This window comes from Ochotona princeps, chromosome 1, assembly GCF_030435755.1.
Source record: "Ochotona princeps isolate mOchPri1 chromosome 1, mOchPri1.hap1, whole genome shotgun sequence".
Taxonomy (NCBI): Eukaryota; Metazoa; Chordata; class Mammalia; order Lagomorpha; family Ochotonidae; genus Ochotona; species Ochotona princeps.
The window spans coordinates 117913168-117938590 of record NC_080832.1 but is presented as its reverse complement, the minus strand read 5'-3'; the positions used below and the strand labels follow the sequence as shown (position 1 = coordinate 117938590).

The 25423-nt window shown below is 38.5% G+C and overlaps 2 protein-coding genes across 2 annotated transcripts; one reads left to right on the top strand and one right to left on the bottom strand.

Moving 5' to 3' along the window:
- Nucleotides 1–5843: 5843 nt before the first annotated feature.
- On the bottom strand, nt 5844–11786 carry LOC101522172 (olfactory receptor 2G3-like). Its single transcript, XM_058670096.1, has 2 exons — nt 11779–11786; nt 5844–6810 (listed from the first exon to the last, which is right to left on the bottom strand). Exons 1-2 carry the CDS (start codon nt 11784–11786, stop codon nt 5844–5846), a joined length of 975 nt encoding a protein of 324 aa, XP_058526079.1.
- Nucleotides 11787–18429: 6643 nt separating this feature from the next.
- LOC131481394 (olfactory receptor 10A2-like) lies at nt 18430–19392 on the top strand. Its single transcript, XM_058670089.1, has 2 exons — nt 18430–18769; nt 19190–19392. The coding sequence occupies exons 1-2, from the start codon at nt 18430–18432 to the stop codon at nt 19390–19392; spliced, it is 543 nt and encodes a 180-aa protein (XP_058526072.1).
- The last annotated feature ends 6031 nt before the right edge of the window (nt 19393–25423 follow it).

The window sequence follows — 25423 nt, the reverse complement described above, 5'->3', positions numbered from 1 at the left end:
GGGGTGACATTTTGAACTTTCAATTAATTCTTCAATTTCTTATCATATGATAATATCAGATAAAGAGAATTTCATAAGTCATTGATGAATAAATAAAACAAAATCTCAGCAATGTTTTTGTAAACTTTGAACAAATCTGAACTGAAATTGTGATTAGGACTATGTTGCTTCATGAATAAAATGGCTATATATGGCTTTTGAATTCCTCTATGATGTATGCATCTACTTTGAGATAGCATTCTGTGCGTCATAGACCAAATGTGTTTGAATAAATTTTTGTGCTTTGAAATTAAACTATAAAGATGACTTGCTTATTTAGCACGGTGCATTTAAGCTACCCTAAGCCCCACGTGTAATAAAGGGATTTGGGGCAGGGCATGTTATCTCTTTGTCAGTAACCTGGGCCTTGTCTAGGCTGTGCCCAGGAGCCAGCAGCTCCATTTGGATCTCCCACACAGGGGTGACAGAACCTCAAAGACTTGAGTTATCACACACTGCCTCCTGGACACATCAACATGGAATTAGATAAAAATACAGAAGCAGCATGTCCCAGTTTTACCTGCTACAAAACATCTGCAATTCAGTTTAAAATTTTAAGCAAAACCTCAAATTCTATTTCATGTTTTAGATGCCCATTAAACCCAACCAGGGGTTGGGGCTCTATTTCTGCCAAGGACCATCTGGATATTTATAATCATACAAAAGTATCAATTTACAAATTATACCCATATATAGATTTATTGAATTTCAAGTGCCTCAGCAGGGACAGAACAAATGTTTTGTGGTCTTATGTGCCTCACAGACTGAATGTTTCCCACACATGCCAATGATTTATATAAAATGAAAGTTTTAATCAAAGCAATTCACTTTTGTTCTATAACAGGTGTAAAGAAATCCGAAAGAAGGTGGAAGACCAAAAACAATCTAATTCTGCTCCAAAGAAAGCATTGTATCTATTTCAAGTGAGAAAAAGAAATCTTACAAAGTAACATTATCCAAAAATGTTCATTTATTCTGCTAACCAATAGCAATTCTATCAATGATGCATATAATAGTAAATTATATTTAGCTGCAAGGATTTTGTTTTCACTTTTTCTTCTTCCTTTTTTTTCTTTTATTTTAAAGGCAGAGTTAAAGAGAGAGAAAGAGGCAGAATCTTCCATTTACTGGTTCATTCGCCGATTGGCTAAAAAGTCTAGGACTGGACTAGACTAAAACTAGAATCCAGGAGCTTCATCCGGATCTTCCACATGGGTATCAGGGACTCAAGTACTTTGGCCATCATCCTGTCCTTTCCTAGAAACCTTAGCAAGGAATTGGATTGGAAGTAAAGCAGCTGGGAGTCCAACCAGTGCCTGTATGGGATGTCACCATCATGGGCAACAGTTTAACCTGCTGTGCCACAATGCTGGTCCCTGTGTTCTCTATTTAGAGATTGTTCAGTGATGCAGAAATGTATCAACAGGAGTTCAAAAGCTATATAACTTGCTAATAGTTTAAAGCTAAGTAAAGAGCTTCAAATTATCAATTACACAGATACTGAATCCTTAACATTGAAAACACTAATTGATTTGATTTTTTAAAGTTGCTTATGCTAATTTGTTAATGAACTATGATTTCATAATGTACATAAAATAATATTACATTAAACTAAGTAAAAACAGTAGGTTATATTAAAATTCAAATTATTTAGACATGTTAATATTTTATGCAAACATTAGAAGCAGTTATACTAATATACTGAATTATATACCAATATTTTATGCTAATTTTATATTTTGTACTAATATGCTAATGTTTTTAAAATAAATCATATAAGGCAGCTTTAATCTCAAGATCATTAAATAGTCTAATATTTCTAAGGAATCATTTTACATAATATACATTTGTATCTATAGAATTGTGTTTTATATGTAAAGTCAACATGTTTTAAAATGATACAATTTTAAGGGGACATAATTGGAGATTATATTAAATGAAATAAATCAGAGACAGAAAGCCAAGTACCACGTGTCCTTGCTTCGTACAGAACCTGGAGTGGTTGATTTTTGAAGAAGAGAAGGGAATAGTGGTTACTAGAGTCTCAGTGAAGTGGAAGGAAGACAACAGTTGGATAACAGGCACCAAAACAGAGCTAAGTAATAAATAAGTTCTCATGTTCAATAACTTACCGGTGTGACTATACCTTATAACAAACTGTTTTATGATGAACTAGTAGAGTTTGAAGACAACAAACAGAAAGTAATGATGGTAATATGGAAAATCTAATTACTGTGATATGATTATTACATGGTAAATAAATGCATTAAAGCATCATATTGTGTTCCATAAATGTATCCATTTATTATGTATCAATTCATAAATGAAAAATTCAATTAAAATGATGATTTGATACATTTGTTCTTATCTAATAATAAAATGACCAAAGTCATTAAATCCAGAATATTTCCTTCTAATCAGTTTCAGTTTGAGCAGTAAGTAAAATCACCAAGAACAAACACATTATGTAAAACATGGATGCATACATTACTGGAAATTTATTTCTTTATTTCAATTTCTTATAAGCACGTAGTCTTTTTTTCAAGATTTTTTTTATTGGAAAGGCAGATTTACAAGAGAAAGAAAAACAAAGAGGAAGATTTCCTGTCTGCTGGTTCACTCCCAAAGTGGCCCCAATGGTAAGAGCTGAGCCAATCTGATGCCAGGAGCCAGGAACCTTTTATGTGTCTCCCACACGGGTACAGAGTCCAAAGGCTTTGGGCCATCCTCTACTGACTTCTGGCCACAATCAATGAGCTGGCTGGGAAGTAGAGCAGCTGGAACAGAAATTGGTGCTCATATGGGGTCCCAGAGGTTGCAAAGCAAGGATTTAGCCATCAGACCACCACATCGGACCCTAGCACTTAGTCTTTTAAATCAAAGTTCCATTACATTTTCTGAAGAAATTATGTGCATTAACTCCCTCTCTGTGAATATTGATCTTATAAGATTTATATTTATTAAAACTGAATATTTCAACTCTTGTACAACCTAGAGAAATAAATGTGACAGTATATAATGTAAAATAGAAACAAAAGCACTTATGTGTGTAAAAAGACAACGATAGGGCCCGGAGGCGTGGCCTAGCGGCTAAAGTCCTCGCCTTGAAAGCCCCGGGATCCCATATGGGCGCCGGTTCTAATCCTGGCAGCTCCACTTCCCATCCAGCTCCCTGCTTGTGGCCTGGGAAAGCAGTCGAGGACGGCCCAAAGCTTTGGGACCCTGCACCCGTGTGGGAGACCCGGAAGAGGTTCCTGGTCCCAGCATCGGATTGGCGCGTACCGGCCCGTTGTGGCTCACATGGGGAGTGAATCATCAGATGGAAGATCTTCCTCTCTGTCTCTCCTCCTCTCTTATATCCGGCTTTCCAATAATAATAAAAAATATTTAAAAAAAAAAAAAAGACAACGATAACAGCATGATTTGTTCCCCTTGGAAGCCCTTGGAAGCCTCACTGATGACAGCTGTTAGCATTATTGTGATTCTCCTTTGAAACTGATTGAGTATTCTCTCTTCATCTGAAAAGAGAAGAAAATTAAAAATAACTTTGATCAGTTTTTTATTAACTGATTATCTTCCTTAACGTTTGGGAAATAAAAAAAATCTAGCTTATGTAATTATAGGAAACATTAATCTTTCTGATTTATCTTGTCTAATTTTCAGGAGCATGAGGTTTTTTTTCTTCTTCCTTAGAATGTTTAAAAAGTCCTGCCACAGGCAGTTTGTAAAATAAATAAATAACAGCATCAATTGATGGTAACTGATAGGGAAGGAGGTAACTTGATAATAGCAGGACAAACTGTGCCTGGAATCTTGAGTTCACACACTGCTAGTGCCAGAGACTGAGATAAAATGCTGAGGGCAACAGTCCATGTGTGAGCAAAAAATCCAAGACCAAGGTCAAGGCCTGTGTGTGAGAGTCCACAATGTGGTAACAAGTGTCCAAGACCACTGAACTGTGCGCAGTTAAGATTTACCTGAGACAGTCACGTACTATCTTCTGTACTTGGGTCACACTGCTGCTTCTTGATCATCAAGCATTGACTGGTAAACATCAATATTAGGCACAGCTGTAAAGATTTGTGCCATGTTAATGCCTATAATTTGACTCCCCAAGTAATGAAATAGAAAATTGAGGCAGGAAGCATTCTAGGTACACCACCTTCCTCGGAGGAGGGGGCTTCATCGTGTGTTTGTTTCCTATTTGCTCAGCTGCACACTGCCTCCCTCTCCTGTCCTGTTCATGCTGCCCTGGTTGCAGTCAGTTCAAAAACAATATGCAATCATTTAAATTTTAGTTAACCAATCAAAGAAGACTAAATGTGAGAATATAGAGATTGGATTTAATTTTAGGTCTTTCTTCATGAAACAATTTTATTAAAGCCAAGAATATCTGTAGAAGACTATCACATATTGAGATAATGTGTAGTTCAAGGATTCCTTTTTAGTAGATACTAACGATTTGAGGGAATATTCAAAAATGTTTAACTCTTGCTTCTTACTTCTGCAGGCTGCTATCCAGTTGACCCAGATTCTTTCACTGGATTGTTTTTAGCTCTCATGTCAAATCAGAAAAGCAAATAGGATGAAATGAAACGTTTATACTGGGGCAAATGAAAAATACACAGAGAAGAGTGTATCAAAGTCAGCAAGGCCAAACACTGAACCTCACACCTTTTTTATTTTCTGTAATGGGAAGCATAGTTACTAGGTATATTAGACATTTCAAACAAATAAAAGCATGTTAACGTATATGCAGGTGTTCACGCACACAAAGTGGATTTGAGTCAGTTCTCTTTTCGCTTTTCACCTGGCCAAATCTGAATTTCTATAATCTGTCATCTGGAAAAAATCACTTAATGAACTAAATGTACAAATCAGAACTTAAAAACCCACCTTCAGAATGGATATAATTCTCCATTGATGATCAAAATCTCAATGAAAGGGCAATTTGGCAATAGTCAAATATAGAAAAACTATGTGGCTGTAGTGGAGGAATCCATCACAGATGGCATGCTGTGAGGCTGTGTATTTATGCTCTTTTGGAAAAAAAATCTAGATGGGCAACATCCATCCTGAAGAACCTTAAGGAATAAACTGGTAAAGAATAACTCAAAGACATCCGTATAGTTATAGCCTGTGTGTATTTGTATGCAAGACAAGACTGATCAACAGACTTCGTTCATCTAATACCACAGAATCACGATAAATAGAAATTGCAGAAAAAGACAAAAGGCAATTATAAATATTTTGAGCACAAGATGTCTTGTTGGCATTTTCATGCACCACCTGCTGTTCTGGCAGACCACAAAGGTGCCAGTCTATAAGGGTATCTCAGAGGTGAAGGAGAACAGTTTCAGGTGCTTATGGATGTTCCAGAGTGTCTTCTGAGTTTCGTTGTGCAGAACTTATGCGAGGCTGCCTTTTGTTGTTTTTATTGTTGCTGTTTTTTAAGTCAGAAATACAGAGAGGAGGAGAGACAGACAGGGAGATCTTCTGTCCGATGTCAGTGCTGCGCTGATCTGAAGCCAGGATCCAGGAACCTCTTCCAGGTCTCTCACATGGGTGCAGGATCCCAAGGCCTTGGGCTTTCCTCAGCTACCTTCCAGGCCACAAGCAGGGAGATGCTTGGATGGGAAGCGGGGGGCCACCGGAACCAGAACCAGCACCAATATGGGATCCCAGCACACTCAAGGCGAGGATTCTAGCCACTAGGCCACTGCACTGGGCCCGTCAGGCTGCCTTTGAGTAATGACTTCTGCTATGTTTCCATCAGGACCACCAGTTTAGGCCAGTTTGTCCCTCTACCTCCTGACAGCTGAACCAGCTCCCATGCTCTTCTCTCTTCTCACCAGCCTTTTCAAAGCTCCCTTCACATCTTTGTTTCTCAAGGTGTAAATGAGAGGGTTGAGAGTAGGTGTGACCACAGTGTAGAGAAGGGTGATGAACTTTCCTTGATTGTGGGCGTAGGAGCTGTTGGGCTGGATATAGACAGCTGTAATGGTCCCATAGAAAAGTGTTACTACCAGCAGGTGGGACCCACAGGTTCCAAGGGCTTTCTGCCAGGCTTGAGCAGACCGGATCCTCAGCACTGCTTGAACAATGTGCCCATATGAGACCAAGATGAGTGCCAGGGGGAGGAGGAGCAATACCAAGGATGCCACGAAGAGCTGGACCTCATTGGCATGAATATCTACACACGCCAACTTAATCATGGCAGGCACTTCACAAATAAAGTGGTAGATCCTGTTGTTTCCACAGCGAGGGAGTCGAAGGGTGATAGTTCCCTGAATCAGTGTGTTGCCTACTCCACTCAGCCACGCCATTCCTGCGAGCGACTGACAAAGTCGTGGGTGCATGACTGTGGCATAATGGAGTGGGCGGCAAACGGCAGCATAACGATCAAACGCCATCACTGCTAGGAGAACGCATTCAGTGGATCCCAGTGCCAGGGACACATAGAGCTGAATGGCACAGCCTATGGGTGTAATGGTCTTGGCTGGGCCTCGGAGGTTCCACAACAACTGGGGAACGATGCTGGTGGTAAAGCAGAGGTCAACAAAGGAGAGGTTGGTAAGAAAGTAATACATGGGGGTGTGGAGCATGGAATCCAGACAGGACACCAGGATAATGGCCGTGTTGCCTACCAGTGTCAGAAGGTAAGAGATGAGTACAACCACAAAGAGAATCTTCTCAAGCTCTGGCTGACCAGAGAAGCCGACCAGTATGAAATCATCTCCCAAGCTGTGATTAACTATCTTCATTACCTTACTACTCATGAAGAAGATGGAGAAAAAAAAATACACATGCGTTAGTGGGATGTGATGAGAGTCAGAAGTACACTTAAGAGAAACTGATGTTCAAAATGAGGAAAGGGTGTGTGATGGACAAGGTACAAGGGAAGAGAATTTGGAATGAGGGATGATGGGAAGGAGAGAAAGAGAGCAATTCTATTTGTCTCCTCGGGGAAAGTGAAAGTATATAAAAATTGCAAAGCCTGCTAAAAGATGTGGTAACCTCAAACAGACGATACCAGAAGTGATCAGTAATGTATGATATCTCCTTTTTCTAAATCATTTCATTTTTTCCTGAAATAGATCCTCTTCTTCATCAGCAGCACTTCTTTGAGGAGGTATGTCGAATTGACAGACGCTTTTACAGTTATTTTGTCTGTTACAATAAATTACCTCATGAAGGTCAGATACGTTTTTAAAAAGATATTTTACATGATTATTTCAATATTTTATCTTGATGTGTGCATGTCTCATGAGATTAATATAGAAGTACAAAGATAATTTAATCAATTTATACATATATATTAGTTGTTTTTTTTAAAGATTCATTGATTTACGTGAAAGAGTTACAGACAGCAAGAGACACACAGAAATCTTCCACCTGCCTATTCTTTCCCCAAAAGGCTGCTACAGCCAGGAGCTGAAGCCAGGAATCAAGAATTTTATCCAGGTCTCCCATATGGGCCCAAGCACTTGGGCCACTTCAGGTGCTTTTCCAAACTATTAGCAGGAAGCTGAAACAGAAGTGAGACAGCCATGACTGGAACCAGTACCCAAATGGACTGCACACATTGACCTTGCAGGCAGTGGCTCTACCTGCTGCACCACAACATAAGCCTCTCAACATTTTTCTTAAAATGTGAAATGACCAACTATTTGTGTTTTGATTTAATGTCACAGCTTTATTTTTATTTTCCTTGTATGTCTTGAATTTTTTCATTTAAAAATATTTGACCAGACAAGCACAATAGCCCAGTGATTAAATCCGCATCTTGCATGTGCTTGGATACCTTACAGGCACCGGTTTGTATCCCAGCAGCTCCACTTCCCTTCCAGCCCCTTGCTTTTGGCCTGGGTTGCAATAGAGTATGGGCCAAATCCCTGGGACCCTGCATTCACGTGGGAAACCATGAAGAAGCTCCTGGCTCCTGACATCAGATCAGCTCAGCTCTGACACTACGGCCACTTAGGAAGTGAATCAGCAGATAGAAGATCTTTCTGTCTCTCCTTATTTCTGTATATCTGCCTTTCCAATAAAAAATAAAAAATATCTTTTAAAAAACATATGCTTATAAAAATGGACAGAATTTGTGTATATATTTGTTAGTTATAGTGTGATGGTTTTATTTCTATACATATATATATCATATCCAATCAGGGTAAGTATATCTACCTGTTCAAGTATGTAACATTTCTTCATGGTGAAAGAATCCAAAATCCTATCTTCTAATTTTTAGTAGAGAAATCTATGGTATATTTTCATTATCTTTTTCCATCTTACTGTGGTATAAAATTCACAAATCTTACTACTCAAAGTTCTTCACAATTTTAGCTCCGTTTTCTACATTCCAAATTTTCTTCCAACAGAAGTTGCTTGAAAGTCCCTTTACTACTTTGTTCAAAGTTTCAACTTCTTGGCGAAATCCTTTGGCCAATCCTGTCTCATTCTCTATGACTAAAGTTTCCTCTACTATCATCAAATTCTGCTGCCCCAGTGAAATTTATCTTTGGGTCAACATTTTACAAGAGCTCAGCTTCTCCCTGCTAAACAATCCTCTTCTGAAGGCCTGAATTACTTTATTTGCAAGAGTGTGGCAATTTACATAGGGGCCTGTTCCACTGAGCATGCCAGTGTGCTAAAGTGGAAAGAAATCTTTTACAAGTTGCAAATATTTCTCTTATATTTGTTATACTTGACACACAAGCCTCTTTCTGAACAAAGTAGACAATAAATAAATGCATTTCAAGCAACTTTGAGCCTTTGTTCATTGTATTAAATTGCTTTGTTCCTTGTATATCTGCTTTAATTAACAAAAATGTCTTTGCAAGATATATTAAACAACCAGCAATCTGACATGTGTGTTATATTCATTAACATACAGATTGTTGCTCTAAAAGACACACACTGCTCCTTCTCTGTATCTTTTTCTCACTACTTCATCAAAAAATTCTAATATCTTTAAAATTATGGTGGCTTGCTTTTGAAAATGTACACGTCCCAGAAACAATAGGGATTTGTTTTCAAAGTGACAGCTATGTGTCTCCAAATTTTTCATCAAACACACTTATCAAGTCCATATCTATTAAATTCAGCAGAGTTCCATTAAATGATTTGCTCTCAGGCAAACAGAATCTGTAAGCATAATAACTTACTGCTTCTTATATTTTAAGCAACACAAATAGGTTATTTTTAATTCAAATCACTTTGAGGGAAATTGAATCATGACAGTCATAGGAAAAATAATACATGCCATATAAGTATATAGACATATATTCAAGTGAGACATCTTCAAAAGTTCATGAAAATCCATATTATGAGAAAACTGGATTCTCCAAAAACTGCACCAAAATAAACTCATTTAAAATCCATTTTCCACAAATATTTTAAAGTTCCCTATACATATACAAACATTAATAGTCTGGCTCAGTAATGCGTTTAACTAAAACTATTGTTTCATGAGAATGAATTCTTATCTTTGGTACATTAATGTGTATAATTGTAAGTGAATTGTATAATTTTAGAATTTGTAAAATAATATTAAAACTTTATAGGTTTTACATATTTATAAAGTATGTCAGAATTTTGTAAATTAAGAATGAAAATGATACTCCACTGTCAGGAAAATACCCCTTTAAAAATTTCTTTAATTTCTATCTTCCTGAATGCACATTATTCAGGGAGTTACAAAAATATTATCGATCTCAAATAAGACTTCTAAAACAGTAAGAGTAAATCTTTTACATCATTCGGAAATAAAAGCTGTTAGGAAAAGTAGGCAAGAAAGCTAGGCGAGTTATTGGCTGGAGTGAATTTGAAGAAGGCTGACTCAAGCAACTGAAGTGAATAATAATTTATGTTTTCCTTGAAGGGAAAAAAAGTGTAATAGGGTAGATAGGAAAAAGAAAAGGTTCAGTTCTCACCTCTGGATATTTTGTCCTTTTACTCTTCTGATTTTATAAGCCAGAATGAGGCTGCTTATGAATAAGCTTTCCCACACCTCAAGTTTCTAGAAATGACTATGTGATTCCAAGGCAAGTCCCAGACACCTGCACCTAGTTCTAGAGCCTGAAGTCTGAAATTATTGCTACTTTCTTGAGAAGTGATAACGGACCCAAACAAGTACTTTGGGAACTTGCTATTCCTCATAGAGCAATTAGCAGCAGGTACAAAAGTGACCAAGAGTAATGGGCTCCCAGGGAAATTTGTGGGGAAAATCACCAAAAAATTATTTAATCTAAAAGATTGTCAATCCCTCAACTCACATACTGAAATAAACCCTTAATGCAGTAAAACTAAAGATCCTACCCTGAGCAAAGTAAAGGCATGGTTGACGTGGAATTATCACTGTTATTTTTATTTTAAAATACCCAATAGAAATATTTAAGGATGATTATAAAGATCCTCTAAACAAAAGATGTTTATCCCAAACCAAAGCATGGCACTAAAACAGATTTTCAAATATGGGCTTGCAGCAGAAGATTTGGCAATAAACATTTAGCCAGGGTTGTTCAAAATGTTCTCTGGTTGTGTAAGTGAGATACTTGGAATATACACTTGCGAGAAACTTGCAGAGTGTTTCAGTCTAATAAAAACTCTTAGATGTATTCCAAAATGTCCTCAAGCCATTTGGATACAAAATAGCTTATTGACTAACAATTGTTAGAATTGTTGCTAAACAGGACAAAAGGGTGAGATTTATGAGATCATGTCAGAAACAAGCCTTTAATACCAGAGATGTATGGAGTGGACATTTGGTAAAGCAGTTAGGACACCTCTTAGGACACGTGCAGCCCCCACTGGAGTGTCTTGGTTGTAGTCTCAGCTCTACACCCAGTTTTAGCTTCTTGCCCATGTGCGTGCTTGCAAGTGGCAGGTGATGGCTCAAGTGGTTGAGTCCCCATCACTCACATGAGTGAGTTTCAGACTTCTCACTTCAGCCTGACACAGCCCTGGCTGTTTCAGACATTGGGAAGAAAGAAACGGTACATCGGGGAACCTACCTTTCTTTCTTTCTTTCTTCTTTCTTGCTTTCTTGCTTTCTTGCTTGCTTGCTTTCTTCCTTTCTTTCTTTTTTCTTTCTTGCTTTCTTGCTTGCTTTTTCTTTCTTTCTTTCTCCTTCTCTCATTAAAACAAACAAAACCAGCTATTCTAAATACCACTCTTCACAAAGTAGTTAAGATATAGAACCAATCTATGTTCCCATAATTTGCTGAAGACATAAAGGAAGTATAGCCTATGTCTACAATGGAATACTGTTCAGCAACAGGAGAGAATGAGATGCTGCCAATTGCAAGAACATGAATGGAATTTACAGACATTATATTATGCAGCCTAAGGCAAAGACAGATTCCATATGTTCTTACCTATGTGGAAGTGAAAATGTTATCTTGTAGAAGATAGTGGTTATCAGACAGAATCTTGGAAGAGAAGGGGAGGTGGGGATGGAGAGGATGATTAATGGTTGCAGAAGTGCTGTAGGGTAGAAGCGATAACTTCCAATGTTCTGTAGCACAAAAAGGTGACTAAGGTTAAGATCCATGGATTGTGCGTCTCAAAAAAAAAATGGCTAATGCCAAGTAATTTGAATGTCCCCAGCAAAAGGAAATATTCAATGTCTGAGCTGATTGATATGCAATTACCCTGCTCTAATCATAAAAGTTTATATAAGTATTGAAGCATCACAATAGACTTCAGAAATATGTGAAATTATTAGGTCAGATAAACATCCACATTTGTCATATATTTATGTATCTTATAATGATATAATTTACTTTAAAAATATTTTTATTTAAAAGGCAGACTCACAAAGAGAAGGAAAGACAGAGAGAGATTCTCCATGTGCTGGTTTAAAATTGACCACAATGGCTAGAGCTGAGCCAATCTGAATCCAGGAGCCAGGAGCTTCTTTCAGGTCTCCCATCTGGGTACAGGGCCCACATAGTTATTTAAGGCTTGTTTATAGCTACTATCTTGTTGGACCACCTCCACTTTTTTCCAGGCCTGTTAGCAGGGAGCTCGATGAGAAGCAGAACAGCCAGGACTGGAACCGATGCCCACATGGGATGCTGGTGCTGTAAGCAAAGGATTGGTTCACTGTGCCACTGCACTGGCCCCTAAAGACTTTATTTGTTAATCGTTAGTTGTAAACCCACAAAGTATTCGATTTAATGGAGTGTAGCTACCAATTACGTGAAAAAGGATTCAGACTTACAAAATACTGTCTTCTCCAACTTACATGAGAGAAGGATTTCTCATGTAAGTTGGAGAAGATAGTAAAACTAGACTTAGTTGATTATGTGTTATCTAGAAGCAAACTGAAAGTAGTTAAAACATTGTGGATGGTGTGGCACAGCGTGTTAAGCTGCTGCTTCACACACTCACATCCCAGAAGGAGTGTTACTTCATGTTCTGAGTGCTCTGCTTCTTCTCTGGTCCCCAGGTAATGCAGCTTGGATGCAGCAGATGATGGCTCAAGTGCTTGAGTCCCTGCCATCCATGTGTGAGACACAAATGGAGTCCTTGCTCATGTGTTTGCATATCTCAGCCTCAGCTGTTGTGTCCATGTGAAGAACCAATCAATGGATGAAAGATTTCCTCTCCCTCTCTTTTTGCTCTCTTGCCTTCCAAATATCTGAATATTAAAAGATAATCATCTCAATTGTGTATGCTATTAACACATGCACCTTTGACAGAAATATCTGGAAAATGAAAGATGTTTAGTAATATCATGATGTTACTCTATTTGGGCTACTACAATGATACAGCACAGGCTAGGTAACCAACAACAGAAACTTTTCAATCTGGGATGTCCAAGATTGAAGAACCAGCAGTTTCAGTGTGCACCAAAATAGAGAATATTGTTGAAACAAAATGCTGGCTGTTTGAAAAGATAAACACAATTTTTTAGGGATTTACTGGGCACTCTTTACAAAGTACTTGGTGCAGGTAGAGCACATCAGCCAGTTCAGGGAGTCATCAAGCAAATCCTAGCAGAGAATCTTGGCCGGCCTCATGGTGACGTTACAGGCAGAGAGGTAGATATTAAGCAGGAAGGGAGGTTGCCAGCCCCTCTGTGAAACCCTCTTTGAACCGCCCCACCTTTTCCTTTTTTGTGTAGTGAAAAAGCACAGTCTTCAGTTTCCCACTCTCTCATGCCGTTAAATATTGCCAAACATGGTTGCTGGCTATATTCCTGTGCTATTAGATAATTATCATATCATATAATAAAATTCCCATGACCAACACTCCCACTCCTATCATACACCTAATTCCATGACCCTTTCCTAGATCTAAAAAAAGAGGGGGGGGTGAATTTGTGGTACTAAAGCTGCACCCCAAGCACAATTAAAGCACACCCCCAGACTCTCCACTTTATACAAAGGGATGCCCTGAACCTCTCGTGTAGCTCCAGTAAGCATGCCCACACATTCTATCAAGAGTATCTTTTGCTTTGCATGCAGAAAAATCTTACTTCTCTGCTAACCTGTATGTGCAACTCAGCCTCAAATTCCTTCTTGCATCAGAGACAAAACCTTGAACATAGATACTCCATGACAGTGAAGTCCAGAAGCTGGTTAGCAGGACCTGTGGTTGATTATCAAAAACAACACACCAGTTGCTCTGTATTTCTGTTCTGATTTCAGAGGACTCAGCCACAATCTTCAGCATTCTAGGTGAAAGGAAACATGAGTAGGACTCTGAGCATCACTTCCTGCTGCTGGGGAAGCCAAACATCATTTTATTGTTGTTAACACTATTGAAAGAACTCTGACGTCAGGGGTAGAGGGGCTGGCTTGTCACCACCATCTTGGCTAGTGGAGAAGCAGTGCACATCAAATGGAACACTTCTCACCCTCTTCAATACATCTACTATCAGGCCATTTGCTTCATCTGTATTTCAGAACCTCAACTAGATCCTGAGGCTCTCAACAAGTACTCAGATCAATATTGTTGTTGGAGGATAAGAGTTGGAACATGTTTATCTGCCATCTTGATGATGTCACTCTTTCTGATACAATCATACTAAGCACCTCAGGTAACATTGCATGTATGACTTCATTGAACTGGTGAAGATTTGGTAAGGGTTTTACACGGAATTATAAGAAAATCATTGTGTTTTTACATTTTAGGGAACTGTGTCAAGGGGTGTTTTTCATTTAAGGAAACTTTGTTAAGGTTTTTTTTTTTTCTATATAAATGACATGTTCCTCTTCCCTACCATTCCCCCTTTGCCTTCATAGCAGCTAAACAACATAATATTAGCTCATATTCAATCCCTTATCCAGAGTGAGCATCCACTCTGGTCAGAACTGGCTTGGTGTTATAGTCAGCTAATTCTTCATCTGTGCTACTTGCATCCCATATAGACACAGGTTCAAATCCCAGCTACTCAACGTTTGATTCAACACTCTGCTTGTGGCCAGGGAAGGTGGTGGAGAATGATTCAAGTCTCTGGGGCCCATGTCACCACATGAGAGACCCAGAACAAACTCTTGGTTCCCAGATCAGCTCAACTTCAGCTGGTGTGTCCATTCGAAAAGTAATCCAGTAAATGGAAGATCTCTCTGTCTTTGCTTGTCTTTGTAAATCTGCCTTTAAGATAAAAAATATTTTAATAAAAAAATCTACTGGTTTCACAATTCTGGAATCTAGGAACTAAAGGAGCATGGCACCAACACCTGATCAGCTTCTCACGAGGATCCTGACACTGTTTCATTTCATGGTGCAAGGTCAAAGGGCAGGCAGGTGCATATGGAAGGGACAATCCATATGGGAAGCTTTGATTCTTAACAACTCATTCCTCTGTTAAGTCAAACCGCATCAACATTTTTAAAAAATAACAGTGGGCATTAGTATCTTAGCTAGTTCTTATATGTGACAAAGTCTTACAGTTATTAATGTGTATGTTTTATAATAACTAGAATAAACATTAGCCTCAACATAATATGAGGTAATGGTTGTTTAGTTTTAATAACTTTTTTGAGGATAACAATGTTTAATTTAGGCAATAATTAAAGTACGAATGCTTTTAATAATAGCTTAAGGTCTTCATATAATTGTTTACAAAATACATTTCACTTTAGTTTATACTATATTATATATACAACCAATGACAGTGGTGACTGATGCTACAGGTTGTCATACATAAAACTGTTGATTCATCTGTCTTTTACATCAACTTCTTTTACTTCCAAAATGTTAGCAACAACAATTGCCTGCAAATCAGGCAGATCTGTCCAAGATGACTCTAGAGAGATATAATTCCTTCCTGAAACTCTCTAGTGAGAAGAAAACATACATCCCTTAGGGAGAGGGGCAGAATAAGGAGGCAGAACATAGAGAATTGAAATATATTTCTAATCCATCATTTTACATGCAATAAGAAGATTCAATATAATCATCATGCAACCAGAACACCTTCTATGCCTGTGTACACACACAGTGTGTGTCGCTGAGGGCATGGCTAGAAGAAAAGTGATATTCTCTTCTAGGACAAACAACCTTCCTCAAATCAGACATGGTCTCTGAGTGCAACAAAGGCTTCTCAATGCACAATGTTAGAGGTGAGGATGGGGCAGATTTACAACCTCTAGAATTTGGTAGTTAGAAGAAACACTGTGGAGAAGATCAGGGAGTGGACTATGAGAAGCAATGGCCATCTGCTGTTTCTTCTCAAATATGATTAAAGGTATGTGACACAGCTGATGTCTTACAATTAGAGGGTGGTGGAAGACAGTGAATTAAAGTGTGAAAATGAACAACTGATTTGAGACTTTTAGGCAGCCAGTATAAAGCTTATCATTAAACTTATGTGTTGCATGAACATATATTCATTGTTAAATATGTACATACATGTAGTCTCATAGATAAAATGTATAGTGGAGACTAGCATACTGGGAAGTGATGATATCTTGTAGTAGTCATCTCTACTCCCTAATAAAGGGTGGACTATTAGTGAAACTGTAAACAGACTTTGACAATATGATACTAGATTTTCTATCTTTGTCTATGTCTGCAATTCCATGATGTACTTAAATAGCAGAATGTTAAACTTGTGATGTACTCAAGGAATATAGTATTGTAATAATAGGGAGGGAAATAGAGGGAGAGGAAAGTGGAGAGGAAGGAAGAGGGAGAAAGAGGAGGGCAAGGAGACACATCCCTACACCTAAAATGATTTTTATAAAAGGATGGTAAATCAACATAATAGTAAGCAAAAATTAAATAATTGAGGACAATTCCACACCCTGTATGTGTGCTCGTGTCTGAATCTATTCTCAAAGAAATTAGTAAGCAATCCTTATGGACAAGGTATGATTGCTATCACAGCAGGTGTAGTGTGGATGGAGGGATGTAACTAAACAGTATGAGGACAATGGAGGTCAAGAAGAGTTCCAGAGAACAGACAAAGCTGTGCTGGAACTTCAACTTGAACTTAGAACTTGGATAACCCATTGTAATACTAGAGGGAAAATCAATGGGTGGACAGGAAATCCCAGATCCTATGAAACTCTATCATAAAACAATAATAAAAAGATAATTTAAAAAAATCTTGAACTTACATAAGGCAATTCATTCAGTGAACAATCAGGGAAGCAAAAAGCAAGCCCCTGTGGAAAACTGAGTACTAGTAAAAAAAAAATCTTTCAAAAACTTAATAAAATAAACCAAACACAGAAATACAAGTACCACATATTTCCCCTTATGTTTGGGAGCTAAAATTTTAAAAGGTAAATAAAACCTAAAAGCATAAAATGAAATTAAAGTTTATTTTGACTCACTTTTTGAAAATTCTATTCATATAAATATGTAACTATTTGCAAGTAAGCCTGTATTTAACAATGGAAGTAATTTAATGTATCTGTAATGTGTGATCCACATGGATAAGAGGTAATGGAGAACATTTCATCTGTTGTCAGGATCCTGACTTTCCTATGGCAGCATTGATCATCTTCTTTTGTTAAGGAATTCTTTGGTGGAGAAAAGATGGCAGATGATATCCAGCTGCTGAAATACTTGTGATGATGAAATCATCTCAGCTAAGAATGGTTGCAGCACAGTCTCTGTGTGGCTGTCTCCTCTTGTCTGTCATATCTCAACTACTGTTGCTCCTTTTAAAAATATTTATTTTTATATGAAAAGCAGAGTTACAGAGAGAAGGAGAGACAGAGATCTTCCATCTGCTGGCTCACTCCCTAAAAGGCTGCAATGGCTGGAGTTCAGCCAATCCAAAATCAGGAGATTCTTCAGAGTCTCCTACTCGGATACAGGGGCCCAAGGACTTGGGCCATTCTCTGCTTCTTTTCCAGGTCATTAGCTGAAAGCTGGGTGGGAAGTGAAGCAGCCAGGCTATGATCCAGTGCTCATATGGGATGCCAGCATCACAGGCAAAGGCTCAATTCATATGCCACAGGTCCCTATCCTGTTGCTACTTTTTAAAGAGCCACCAGTCTTTAAGCTGCTGACCACCTATTTGGAACTTATCAGTCACCAGCATATAGCTTGGATTTATTTTGTGCATTGCAGGATTTATTTAATGATTAATTTAAAAATATATGTTTTCCATTGTTAACATTTAAATCACATAGATTTTGTGTTGTTTATTACTGAATCCCAAGACCTATAAGAGTATGGGCAAAGTCTGGGAATAACACTCAGAGAATCAATGGGTGAAGAAAATGAATCACTGTCAAGAGAAGTGGAGAGAAATTGGTATACATGTAAAACATTTAGGTGGAAGTATTCAACGGCCAATTCTTAACTGAACATTAGAATTGAGCCACAGTTATCATTTTTCCGTGTCATGCTTGATGATTTTGTAACTTTCAAAAATATACACTTATTTTTATTTGAGAACAGAGTTACAAAGAGAGATGGAGAAACCAAAAGGGGGGGGGATCTTCCATTTTCTGATTCGCTCCCCAAATTACTGCCATGGCAGGAACTGGGATGATTCAAAGCCAGGAGCCAGGAACGTCTCGTAGATCTGCCACAGCGGTGCACAGGCTCAAAGCTTTGGGCCATTGCCCACTGATTTCCCAGGTCATAAGCAGAAACACAGATAGAAAATGGAGCAGCCAGGATTTGAACCAGTGCTCATATGGAGTGTCTGCCCACAGGCAAAGGATTAACCTGCTATGCCAAGGCACTGACCCCCAGACTTATTGACATTTATAAAAATCAACTAAATAGTAAACATGGAATATAAGTATTTGAAAAGTTAGGAGCATGAGTGTTACTCCTGAACTTTCTAAATTTTAGAATCTCAGATAAGAAGTTTGTCTCTTTATAAAGCTCTTTACAGGTATTATAATAATGCATTTCCCTCACTTAAAGTAAAGTTTTCTGATGTCTCCCAATTCTCTTTTCTAGGTCATGAGCCTCAACTGCTCCATGTGGCAGGACAACAGCATGTCCGTCAAACGCTTTGCTTTTGCCAAATTCTCTGAGGTCCCTGCACAGTGTTTCCTTCTGTTTACTCTCATCCTGCTCATGTTCTTGGTGTCCTTGATGGGCAATGCTCTCATAGCCCTTGCCATCTGGACCAACTCCGTCCTCCACACCCCCATGTATTTCTTCCTGGCTAATCTCTCTCTCCTAGAGATTGGTTACACGTGCTCTGTCATACCCAAGATGCTGCAGAGCCTTGTGACAGAGGCTCGAGGAATCACGCGCGAGGGCTGTGCCACACAGATGTTTTTCTTCAGCTTATTTGGTATTAGTGAGTGCTGTCTTTTGGCAGCCATGGCTTATGACCGCTATATGGCCATATGCTCCCCATTACACTACGCAACACGGATGAGCCGTGGGGTGTGTGCCCACTTGGCAATGGTTTCTTGGGGAGTGGGATGCCTGGTCGGCTTGGGTCAGACCAATTACATTTTCTCCTTGAATTTCTGTGGCCCTTGTGAAATAGATCATTTTTTCTGTGATCTCCCTCCTATCCTGGCACTGGCCTGTGGGGATACGTCCCATAACGAGGCTGCAGTCTTTGTTGTAGCAGTTGTCTGCATTTCCAGCCCATTTTTACTAATCATTACTTCCTATGGGAGAATTTTAGCTTCAGTCCTTGTCATGCCATCCCCAGAGGGCCGCCACAAAGCTCTTTCCACCTGTTCTTCCCACTTGCTTGTAGTAACACTCTTCTATGGTTCAAGCTCTGTCACCTACCTGAGGCCCAAGGCCAGCCATTCACCAGGAGTTGATAAACTCCTAGCCCTTTTCTACACAGTGGTGACCTCCACATTCAATCCCATCATCTACAGCTTACGGAACAAAGAAGTCAAAGCAGCTCTCCGGAGAACCTTGAGCAAGAGGAATGTTTTAACCCATGGATAGAGACCAGAGGACAGTTCAGATCTGCTGCTGAGAAAAGATGGAAACATGGCCTTAGAATCAACAGATAAAAAGGCTGCACATCCCACCACCTATCTTATAATGAACTTTGCTTAATTTTGGAGTCATTGTAACATAAGGAGCTAAAATTAGTTTGAATTCCAAAAAGAAGTTGCCTACTAAAGGTTTTTATTAAATCAGTGGGATTTGTAAACCATCTTCTGACTATGTTAGTCTAGGCCTACAGCACAAGTTACTAGGTATGTAAGGCTGAAGAATTGTCACTCTAGGGTATTTTCTGACTTATTTACTTATTTACTTATCTGTCTTCTGTCCTGGTCACAAGAGTGTATGCTTCCACGGCTGTCTGTTCCATCTTACTCCTAATTTCCTAATAACTCCAGAAAATATGCTGTTTTTTCCATCACAACGTTATTCTCAAGGATCTTTTGCTAGTTGTGTGCACCAGTAAAATACATGAACATTAGCAGAATGCTAACAGCTAGGTTTCAGAAGTATTTGTGACAGAATACTAAAGGAAAAATATGGGAAAATGTTTTTCAAGAGTTCCCAGAGTGAAGATGTGTGTTTTGGGGGTTTTTTTGTTTGTTTGTTTGTTTGTTTTGGTAAGACTTATTTAGGGGCCAGGTGAGACAGACTAGTGGCCAAAGTCCTCACTCTGCATGTGTGAGCATCCCATATGGGTGCCTGTCCCTTCTGCTCTACTTCCCTTCCAGCTCCCTGCTTGTGGTCTGGGAAAGCAGTAAAGGATGGCCCAAAGCCTTGGGACCCTGCATCCACTGGGAGACTTGGAAGAAGCTCCAGGCTCCTGGCTTTGGATTGGCTCAGCTTTAGCCACTGTGTCCATTTGGAGAGGGAATCAGCAGATGGGAGATCTGTCTCTCCCTCTTTCTCTCTGCTTTTATCCATAAATCTGACTTTGCAATAAAAATGAATGAATCTTAACCAAAAAAGGCAATTATTTAAATTTCTGAGACATTCTGTTGCATTCTTACAACCCAGCAAAAATCAATACAAATATTTTATTAGTTTTAGGTTTTTTATATTTGCTAACCAAACACTACCAGAAGTTGTTTCTATGATGGATTGTGTCATCAACATGCTGCCTTGAAAGCAAATAAGAAAAACATCAGGAATGCATATTCTAGAATATTAAAATGCTTAACAGTTTTCAATATTTTATCATTAATTAATTTACCCTCAATATTTTCACCAATATTTCTGAATGGATAGACATTTCTTACTATTTTTGGTGCTCAGATTCTGGGAAGTTTGATCTCCAAGATCTTTGATATAAACTTTTATGAGTACCAGTTATGATACCAACAAAATATTCACTGAATTCTGAGTACAGGCTTGAATGAGATAGCTCAAACTTAGGATATGCATTGCCTGGTTTAACCCTAAAATCCAGCCCTGTTCTGCTGTTGTCCTCCCCCTACAGATGAGTAAACAAAGGAACAAAAGGCCACAATAACATTCCCCACACAAATAGAGGAATGAACGTCCCTTCATTTCACAATATCCACCATTTGTTCCATTCTTTTCGCTACCCCTTTATCTCCTAATTTCCTACGTTCGTCTTTACCTGAGATAAATAAAATGGGAGCACCACATATATCTAGATTCATTTCTGGAAGGAAGTTCTGGCCCTGATATGTAGGTTTCTTTCTCACTTGTGTTGGAGGGCTCATTACATTGTCTCCAAAGTCTGTTCAATTTTAATCAGGACAGCTAAGTAAAGAATACTTTTGATTCATATTTAACAATAATCATCAAAAACCTATGAACTTAAGGAAACTATCTTTGAAATAGACACGTTGAAAATTTTTTTTACATACATAATTTCATTGGAACAAAAGTTTTTTTTAAAGCAGAAAGCATAACATCCTAAAAAAATCCAAAATTTATTATTGTTAGTAATTCCTACAAGCTTGCTGTGCTGCCTTAGATAAGGGTAGGAATGAAAAGAAGTTATTAAATATATACGAGCACTCCATATCAGAAACCAAAATTTGGCTGTATGTGGGAGTCCTGCAAAAGCTGCAACTTGTATTTCTCTAAAAGATCTCCTCTTGGAATCTTATCAGCAACACAACAATCTGTAGCTTTGTATGCTGAAGCCAGCACTGAGTCTCTGGTGAATTCAGTCTCAGCCAGACAACTGCCTGCGCACTCCTCAGGACTGCTTAGAGGGTAGCCTTTTAGTCCTCACTGTCATCTCCATCTCCTTCAGTGTCCCCTTCCTCCAGCCTGGAGCCCTCCAGGCCCCTCTTTCACGCTTCGTTTTTGCCCTTTGGCTGGGTATCCTACGGTTTCCTTTCCATCCTTCTTGGCTTAGCTGTTTCTCTTTGGCTGACTCTTCAGACTTCTTCTCACTTCAGGGCTTAGTAAGGGACGAGCTTGACTTGTGATTTCTGCAGCCATGTTCGCAGCCATGGGAAGAAGCCAAACAGGAAGAGGGCTTTGGGGGAGCACTGAGCGAGATCTTTTTCCTTTCCCTTTTTATCACCTTGGGGAGAAAGTGACTTTTCATCTCCTCTTCACTGCGCACTTTGTCACTGTTGGCCATATTCTCAAAACTGGACTCGTGCAGCTGTGACCAGCCACCTAACCTGAGACTTCGGAGCGAATTTGGCAAGCCAGTCATTCCGCGTGGTTTTTTGTGCCCTTCCCAGCCGGTCTGCGCCAAGTAGGTGCAGCACTCTTTGTCTCTCTGCTTGTCAGGTCTGGCTTACCTGGACCAAGGAGCCAGTCCTGCAGAGCAGAGGTGGACAGCCAGCAGCCCCACCTCTGCCTTCTGTTCTCATTAAACTCCAACGTGTTCTGTCCTAAAACAGAATTCTCAAACAAATAGATTCTTGGAATGTGCTGACGTTTTATTAGTTGTTCCAGTTTGAAGCAATCAGCAGAGTGTTAACACCATGCCATCATGAGCTCAAGAAGAAGAGGACAGAGGTTAAGAAAGCATAACAGAAGGATCTATTAATTTTATAACTCTTTTTTGAAAGAAAAATCGCTTGTTAAGCAACCAAAATGCCCATCAACAGAGGATTGGATAAGAAAGCTATGGTTCATCTACTCCATGGAATACTACTCAGCTATTAAAAAAAACAAAATGCAGTTCTTTGTGGCCAAATGGGCCAAACTGGAAACCATAATGCTAAGGGAAATGAGCCAATCACAAAAGGTTAAATACCACATGTTTGCCTTAATTTAAGATGATATGATGTTATGTATAACATGTTATGTTTTGAATGTTATATGTTGTGTATAAACTAAAATTGAAGTATAGGTGAGGTGGTCACAGAAGGTGGCTGGGAACTAGCATTTATCTTTAACATATTGGTTACTCATTACTATGTCAATTAATTCCATAATGATGTAAATTTTTGCTGATGGTATGTTGGAGCTTTCAATTGACTGGGATGATACTCTGCTGGCTCTGTCTTCAGACCAGAGAGGGTATACCTAAGAAGCCGTTGAACTTGACTGGACAATAAGATGCTGGACTCTATGTTTGGTATACGCTTGCAATGGGGGAATCTCAACTGAACTTGAGCTGTGGTTATGCAACAAGGTGGAGGAATCCACCATGGTGGGAGGGTTTGGGGAGGGGTGGGGAGAACCCAAGTATCTATGTAATTGTGTCACAAAATACAATGTAATTAATGAAGTTAAATAATAAATAATTAGAAAAAATATTATTTCTATAAAAAAATATAAAGAATATATGGAAAGTACTTGATTATGTGGGGTTTATAATATCATTTAGTAGTTTCTTCATTCATTGTACGCTTGAAATCATAAGATTTTAATTTATTTGAATAATCACATTGCTTGTTAGCCAATTGGCTCTCCTCCATCAATGAAACTGTAATTTGAAAATGAAACTGAATTTAATAAGCAAGCATGATGCTGTTTTTAAAATTAGTTAAAATATAATTGAAGAATAAATTCATTTTGCAATTGTTTTTAAATTACATATATAGTTTCTAGTCTTCCATTATTTTAAGATTTCTCATATAATTTCAATTTTTCAACAAAATAAATTTATCTTTTCATTTCATTGTTCTTTAAATGTTTTTCATCCTACAACTAGGAATACAACAATGTCTTACAAACACAGCAAGTCATCTTGTAAATGTGTGCTGACTGTATCTACTTTCTCCTCTCCAGTATGGGGTGTGTGTGTATATGAGTGTACATTCTTCCTCCGTATGTGTCTTCTCACTATGTTCAGTTAGAGTTGCTGTATCCAAAAGCTTTCTCATGGCTCATCTCCACTGGAGCCATTTATTTTCTACTAATTAGCATTTACAAAATAATAACCTGTCACTAGTATTCCCAAGCAGGCTGGAATCTTAAAGGTTAAAGTCATCAGGATATGTTTTACAAGTCACTATTGTAAAAATACAGGAAACAATTTTTTAAATTTAAAAAATTATCAAATAGTGAGCATTTCAATAGCAATTAGGGTACAGGTTCAGACACCTGCTTCTTGTAGAGTCTGGGTTTAATTTCTAGCTCTAAAACTTTGGCTGATCTGGGGACAGCAGTGAATACTCAGCCTGGTTTCTGCCTAATGGGTTACCAGAGAGCTCCCACACTCCAGCTTCTATTCGACCAAGCCAAGACGTGGTAAGTGCTTGGAGAGTAAAAATTCAGACACTGAGTTCCTTGTGTCTCTGTCTGGCTCTCTGTGTCTCTCTGATAAATAAGCCCCCCCCCCCAAAAAAAAACCCTCCTACAGTTTGCCAAGAATGTTGAATGTTATGCTGACTTACGTTTAAAAAAATGCTTGACATGAATAAAAAATTCATAAATTTTATAAAACTATGACGTCAATAAAACAAATGCCATAGACGTGACAGACACAAATTTATTATTTTAAGCCTATGCGCAGAAGCGAGCATTGTGGTACCGGGGTTCAGCTGCCACTTAAGATGTCTACATCTCTTATCAGAGTCCCACCTTAAGGGTCAGCTACTCTGCATCTGATCCAACACTCAACTAATATGCCCGAGAAGGCAATGAGTCATGACACAAGTACGTGGGTCCCTGCTACCCAAGTGGGAACCTGTCCTACATGTTGAAGGCATTTGGACAATGAAACAGCAGCTGAAGGGTCTTTCTCTTTCTGTCACTCTCCTTTTCGAATAAGTAAATAAGTATTCCTAAAAACATAAAACTATATGTTCATTTGTGGAATGTAAAAACTCAGAATTAAAATCATGTTTGTGCATTTTGTCTGAGATTCCACACTTAGAGTTAATAGTAATTGTGTTAAAAGTATTGAGAGCTATTTTGGGCTGATAAGAAATGCATAAGAGAGTTACATAAGTTATTTTATCAGTGCTTTCACTGATATTCAATCAATATTCAATCTCATACCCCATTTCCCATAATAGCTTCTTCTGCGGATGGGAGACATCAGAAAAAAATTCTGGGTGCACATAATCCCTGCTGCTCCTTCTGAACGAGCAAGAATCAACATCCCCTGAAGAAGGAAAATAGCTGGAAAATTACAGCTTTCCAGGAAATCTTCACTCTTTCATGTAAACTATGACAGAACACCTATTCCCAGGAGCAGTATTGACCATGAGATCTGGAAACCAATCATTTCCATGATAATAATGCAAATTTTAGAAAAAATGTATTCCCATAGTAAGAAATGAATTTTTCATAACGATGTCTACATGTCCTTATGTAGTAGAATAGAAAATCTAATATTAATGAAAGTATAATGATAGACACATACACACACATACAAATGTTTACCTCTTCAAAGAGTCTATAAAAGGCACGTGAGAAGTACACAATAGTTCCAGAAAAGAGGATAATAAAGGTTGAGTAGGTATCTTCAGAATGCTATTAAATTGCCCATTCAGTCTTATTTAGTGAATTTAGTCATTGCTCCTTACGTATGAAAAGAGATCATGTCTCTTGAAACAAGATCATGTCTCCAAGCTTCAATTTCTGAGGAATTCCATGAGTATGCTTCACATCCTTT

Excerpts from the sequence above, each read along its gene's own strand:
- LOC131481394 (XM_058670089.1), top strand. The coding sequence starts at position 18,430 with ATGAGCCTCAACTGCTCCATGTGGCAGGACAACAGCATGTCCGTCAAA. Across the intron at positions 18,770-19,189 it reads GTTTTTCTTCAGCTTATTTG|TAACACTCTTCTATGGTTCA; the intron begins GTATTAGTGAGT and ends ACTTGCTTGTAG.